The sequence below is a fragment of the Denticeps clupeoides genome, chromosome 1 (genome assembly GCF_900700375.1).
Source record: "Denticeps clupeoides chromosome 1, fDenClu1.1, whole genome shotgun sequence".
In the NCBI taxonomy this organism is placed as follows: Eukaryota; Metazoa; Chordata; class Actinopteri; order Clupeiformes; family Denticipitidae; genus Denticeps; species Denticeps clupeoides.
Window position 1 is genome coordinate 22,781,795 of NC_041707.1, and position 6,571 is coordinate 22,788,365.

General features: G+C 40.2%; 1 protein-coding gene across 1 annotated transcript; it reads left to right on the forward strand.

Moving 5' to 3' along the window:
• The first annotated feature begins 377 nt into the window (after positions 1–377).
• On the forward strand, positions 378–6,272 carry LOC114800398 (probable RNA-binding protein 46). The gene is made up of 5 exons (XM_028997724.1): positions 378–489; positions 2,314–2,651; positions 3,190–3,319; positions 3,854–4,657; positions 6,133–6,272. Exons 1-5 carry the CDS (start codon positions 378–380, stop codon positions 6,270–6,272), a joined length of 1,524 nt encoding a protein of 507 aa, XP_028853557.1.
• Positions 6,273–6,571: the final 299 nt, after the last annotated feature.

A 6,571-nucleotide genomic window follows, 5' to 3' on the forward strand; every position in this document is an offset into this window, starting at 1 on the left:
AATAAACCTTCCGCCGCGAGTATCAGTATGTACTCTCATTACTGAGGGCCGGGCATGCTCGTTCATTACAGGTAGAAATTACGGCAGTTGGACTAATGCAGATAACTTGATAACTTGGAATAATTTCCCTAAAAAATGTCATCTGGTTACGCTAGCGGTGGTTAGTGGTTTACAGAAGTCACCCAGTTGACCCCCATCAGTTAGTTAGTTAATTAGCAGCAAAAGTCTAGTGTTTTTTTTTAGTATTATTCAGTAAATGGGAAATAATTCGATGTTCTGTCAGTTGACGACAATCACGCCATTTTAGAAGCCGAAAGGGTGCGATTATTGACGGTGTCGCCGTTCTTCGCCCTGCCGAGGCTTTAGGACACACGGTGATGGAGAAGAACGGGCAGGGAGACGACCGAGCGCTGCTGGCCCTCATGGACAAGAGCGGCTACAGCATGATCCAGGTGAACGGCCAGAGGAAGTATGGCGGACCGCCTCCAGGTACCTGGGAACACTCAAACTGGGGGACCATCTGATCCCCACGCGGGGTTAAAGGTTAAGGCGTGGTTAGTCAGTACAAGTTCTACCCCTTCATCAGTAACTCTGTAAAAAAGCCACATATCTGTGCAGGCACGGGGACAGTGAGTGCTTGAGCACCTGCCCCTTTTGTCTTTGATGCCCCAAGTGCCCTTTTTATCAGTTTTTTTTTTTTTTATTATTTTTTAATAAATTAAATAATTTATTTTATTAAAATAAAACTGCCGGTAAGTGTAGACAAGGCAGGCATGCTTCTGTGGGACTGGGACATGTGGGTATTTTAACACCCAGGCATTTTCAGTGAGATAGTTTAACCCCGCTTTATTATAAAATGGCTATTCTTTCTCCATTAAGTGTGTGTTGCCTCGTCTCCCCCTCCCCTTTATCTGACCGGATTAGTGTTCCCATCTTCTTGAATCACTAAAATTCCTCATCCCCATGTCTTGCGTAGTTAGCTCAGGCTAAGTTAGATCACACAACTCCAGTACTACTGACACTGCAGTTGCTTATTTGATGCTTTCACCGTACGTTCTACTCGCTAATTGTCATTGCTTTACTAGTGAACAGCTACACAAGCCTCTCTCTTCTCTAGTCTCGTCCTGCGAGACACACACACACAGCCTGCTTCAGTTCAGCTCTTGTTGCATTCAAGTTCATCACGTAACTTTCACCTGCTGAACGTTTAGATCAAAATTAAAAAATATATTCACTCCAGTCTCCAGTCCAGGGTACTATACGACGTGTTAGCAGATGTAAGTTTTTTTTAAGTCAGATTCATCATGTCACTGCCAAGCTTTTAATTCCACTGATGCTGAAAAGAAAAAGGCAGACATCCTTTAGGTGAAATTACTGAAAATCTGTTTAAATTAAAAATATAGTAATTTGTGGTATTAAACATTTTTGTGTAAACTGAACCGTAAATAATTCAAGTCATTCAAAGCTTGTTGGTTTGCAGACTTCTGGTTTAGGACGGGTAGCTGCCGGAGGCATCTGGTTCAGAGAGAAAAAAATAAGGTTTACCTGTCAGCAATTCAATAAATATAGGTTTGATACAGTGTTTTTTAGTTTCAGTTTGTGAACAAAGTCAATGAATGCATACTGTGTGTGTGCAAACACATGTGTGCATGTCAGGTGTAAGTGATGCTGTCAACAACATTCCCCAGTCCCCACATTTTTAAAAAGGTTGCTATACCACTATACTACACATGAGTATCAGGCTATTATGCATGTTGTTAAGTTGTTTTGTGGCAACTGATGAAGAGATATGAGCTGGTGTGTGTGTGTGTGTGTGTGTGTGTGTGTGTGTGTGTGTGTGTGTGAACTATGCAACAGAACAAAACATTACCTGTCATGTTAAGTTCTGAAGTGTGGTTCTTGTGACCATTTTAAGTAAGGTCCAGGTTATATTGTTATATGGTCTTATAAAATCTTGTATGTAATTTTGAGCACCTGCCCCTTCAAGGGTCTCTGCATGTCCCTGCATCTGTGTATCCAGTGTGGATCCACACTTATATCCACAATGGAGCAATGTTGTTAGTCATTAGTCATTACTGTCAACTGAATTTAAATTGTTTTGCTCTAACGACTTCCGGTGGGCATTTCTTTTAGTTGATAATGAAGGTATTTTAAATGAATCTCACTATTAAGTGGCTCTTAATTTTGCAAGATATTTTCTGATCTATTAGTATCCCCAAGCTGAAGACATTGTAGTGTGTCAGAGAGCAAAATACGTTTTGTAAATATGTGTTCAGAAGGCACTGACGGCTCATGGGGTTTTTTTTTGGGAAGGCTGGGAAGGACCCCCGCCGCCACGGGGCTGTGAGGTGTTTGTGGGTAAAATTCCACGCAACATCTACGAGGACACGCTGGTGCCACTGTTCGAGCAGGCCGGCGTCATCTATGAGTTTCGCCTCATGTTGGAGTTCAGCGGTGAGAACCGTGGCTACGCCTTTGTCATGTACACGAGCCGTGAGGATGCCCAGCATGCCATCAAGCTCCTCAACAACTATGAGATCCAGGCAGGGAAGTTCATTGGTGTCTGTGTGAGCCTGGATAACTGTCGACTCTTCATTGGCTCCATCCCCAAAGACAAGAAAAGGGAGGAGATTAAAGAGGAAATGATGAAAGTAAGTGCTGAAGTTTGCAAAATTAATAAAAATTCACAATCCAAAAAAAATATGTTATTTAAACTTTTGCTTCTGTGACACAATGGAAATAATCACTGTTTTACCCCAAATATAACACAACACTTATATCATATTTGTTTCCATCTACCAGCCATTTGTGGACGTTTTCAGGGAAAATCAAAACTGTGATGGGATTTTAAAAGATTTTTAATATATTGAGCCTTTATTTGTGTATAATAACTTAAGGAACATTTATGACAGTCCTTCAAATTGACATTTTTCCTGACAATGTGTGTAATGCTCATTTTTATTTTACATTTATTTTTACATTTTTCAAATAATAGGTAAAAATGAATGCAAACAGCTTTGTTATTGTCATTGTTTTTTTCTTAAGCAGTAAAATAGGGCATACTTGGTAAGATTGTGTCAAACATGAAATGAATTAATTCAATTGAGGATTTAATTAATTAATTCACTACTTCGTTTTCTCACTGTTTGACATTTTAATATTGAGCACACAATATGATGTGAAATGCAGGTGACTGAGGGAGTGACGGATGTCATCGTGTATGCCAGTCCCACAGACAAGACCAAGAACCGTGGCTTTGCCTTTGTGGAGTATGAATCTCACAGGGCAGCTGCCATGGCACGCAGGAAACTCATACCAGGTACAGCCGAATAAAACCAGCCAATTCCTTTTTTTAATTTGTTTACTTTTATCATGGAGTTAAACAGCGGATAAATCAGGCCCTCTGAAATGTCTTATTTAATTGTGATTGTTATGATGTTAAATCCCCTAAAGAGGGCACTCTAATGCCAGTTTTTAGCGTTGGGCAGTATTCCTCATTTTATGTATAACATACATTATAAAATGTTCTAGTAACAGCTAATTACATATTGTATCAAGTTACAGTATTAAGCAATTCAAGCTTTTTAATTGATTGTTTTAGCATAATTGAACACTGTACTTACTAATCTAATTAGTAGTAACATAGTAATTGGTCACTTTGTCCAAATAGATAGATATAAAAAAAGCAAAAAAATTATAAGATTGATATAAATGATATCCTTTTCTTAATAACTATGCTTATAGCCAATGTTCTAAAGCTGTAATTGTTGGCTTAATAAAGTTGTCAAGATTCAAGTGTGTTTCTGTACAAATATGTGTTTTGTTTAATTGTGTCTTTTGGCTGTTTTCTAAGGTACATTCCAGCTTTGGGGCCAGACTGTCCTGGTGGATTGGGCACACCCGGAGAAAGATGTGGATGAGGAGACAATGCAGCATGTGCGTGTTTTGTACGTCCGTAACCTCATGTCGTACACCACTGAGGAGACACTGTTTGCTGAGTTCTCAAGCCTCAAGCCCGGCTCTGTGGAGCGTGTGAAGAAAATTACAGATTATGCCTTTGTTCATTTCAATACCCGTGAAGATGCCATGGCTGCATTACATGCCACCAATGGTAAGCTGGTGGATGGCTCTCCCATTGAAGTCACCTTAGCTAAGCCCACAGGTAAAGATGGTGGACAACGCTTTAGCAACAGAGGCAGCAGCATTAACTGTTGTAATAACAGTCCAGGCAACAGCTTCATCTTCCAAAGTAAGCCAGAGAATCCCGGGTTTGGAATAGGGATCGGTCCACTGAGTAACGGGACAGTCTCTGGACTACCGCTCAGCATGTCCCCTTACCAGGGCAGCTCTTTCACCCAGAATGCTGAGTGCATGTTCCCAATGCACCCTGGAACCACATTGTTTCCAATGACTATTCTGTCACTGAAGCCCAGCCAGATGAGTTCAGCAGTTAGCCTTCTGGAATATTGCTGCCTCAAGAACAACTGGACCTTGCCCGAGTACCTGCTGTACTACACCTTGAGTCAGGAAGGCAAGATGCTGCTTATCTGCAAGGTTGTCATTAACAGCACCCGCAGCTCCTTTATGCCCAACAAACTATGTACCGTACTGGACGATGCCAAGGAGCTTGCGGCCCAGCATGTCCTCTGGAGCCTGGGTGAGCGAGAGAGAAACAAAACACACTTACACTGTATTGACTAATTCAGTATATGTTCATGTAGTGTTCTTCTACAGTTCTACAAAAGCTGCACATTATGTAAAGGAGCAAGATGTATGTAAAACAACTAGTATTTCATTGTTCCTTGAAATAGAGTTGGACAGATTTCAGGTGGTATAGTGAACTAGACGTTAAAATTTAGCATTATGCAAAGCAGAATGGGTTCTAAGTGGTTTACAAAGATTCAAGTAGCTTACAAATATCTGAGCCATTTCTTGAACTAAATCTATTTACACCTAACAGAAAAAACACTGAAACAATGTACAGTTATTTGGGCTGGGGGAGGATCGGGTACATAATTAGTACTAATTAAACATTTAAACATGTGGATAGGGTCTTTGCATTGGTTTAGGGTGGATAGGGTCTTTTTTATTGGAAAACTGTATTCTCTGGGTCACAATTTTTTTCTGAGACACATTACAGGCATTATTGTGGGACAAAAAAGTATTTGTGCAAATGGTCCTACTTAAAAAGATGAGAGAGGTCTGTCATTTTCATCATAGGTACACTTCAAGTGTGACAGAAAGAATCCAGGAAATTACAGTGTATGATTTTTAAAGAATTTACCTGTATATGGTGCAGAAAATAAGTATTTAGCACCAACAAACAAGTAAGAATTCTGGCCTCACAGACCTTCCATCCTTCACTCGCTGTATTAATTGCACCTGAATGGAAAAGGTTACTAATAGTAAAACATTACGTTGTCATGGATTAAAATCCTGTAGCACTCGAAAGGTCCCCCTGCTTAAGGCAGCACATGTCCAGGCCCGTCTAAAGTTCTAGATGGACCATCTAGATGACCGCCTGAGTTGAATCCCAAGAACACCATACCCACTGTGAACCATGGAAGCTGGAAACAGTCCAATAAAGAATCTGTGCTCAGCGACAGCCTCAAAACATCACAGCTCTTGAGAAGATCAGCATGGAAGAACAGGCCAAAATACCAACTTCAGGTTGTGCAAAACTTGTGAAGACCTTCAGGAAACGGTTAAGCTCTGTCATTGCCAACCAAGGTTACATTAAAAAGTATTGAGGTGAACTTTTGCTATTGACCAAATACTTATACTTAGTACTGCACATTTATATAAATACATTCTTTAAAATCATACAATGTGATTTCTGGGATTTTTTGTTACATTCTGTCTCACAGTTGAAGTGATGAAAATTCCGATGATGAAAATTCATCTTTTGAAAATTCCTCTCTCATCTTTTTAGACAACTTGCACAACTGGATGCTGCCAAATACTTTTTTGCCCAAATGCACATATTACAGATAATGTATCATGGACAATTGGATAATGTACCTATTGTGGTAAATTAAGTGTGCTGCTGACATTTTCTGTCAATTAATCTCCAAGTGTAAGCCAATACTAATATTGTGGTCCTGTGTTTTCTCATGGTGTGTATCTATACAGATTTAACTTTGCACAGCACTGGATCCTCCAATTGCCCCTCACCTCTGGACACATCTTCTGCTACAGGCCTACCCTGCTGTACATGCCAGGCTGTAGAGTACCACAACTTCCCACCTCAATCTCCCTATGACTTTTTCTGAAATGAGACTACGGAAGAACTTTCACTCTTCAGCACATTCTAATTCCCTCTCCATCTAAGAAGTCTGCTTGGCCAAGTGCCCCAGGCATTTAATATCAATGCCATGTACGTGAGAGGTAGCCCTAAAGATCACCAATGGCTGACCGTTGCTTAAGGATAACGCTGGACAGCAGGTTTCAGTGAAAATCTGAGCAATACTGTTGATACCAGTCAAAATATCTGAGCGGAATTATTAAAATCACATTGTCTGGAATTTGTTAAAGAAAATAAAATAAATCTGCCTATTCCTTTTGGGAACAT

Coding starts and splice junctions, on each gene's coding strand:
- LOC114800398 (XM_028997724.1), top strand. CDS start 378: ATGGAGAAGAACGGGCAGGGAGACGACCGAGCGCTGCTGGCCCTCATG. Junction 490..2,313: donor GTATGGCGGACCGCCTCCAG/GTACCTGGGAAC, acceptor TTTTTTGGGAAG/GCTGGGAAGGACCCCCGCCG. Junction 4,658..6,132: donor GCATGTCCTCTGGAGCCTGG/GTGAGCGAGAGA, acceptor GTATCTATACAG/ATTTAACTTTGCACAGCACT.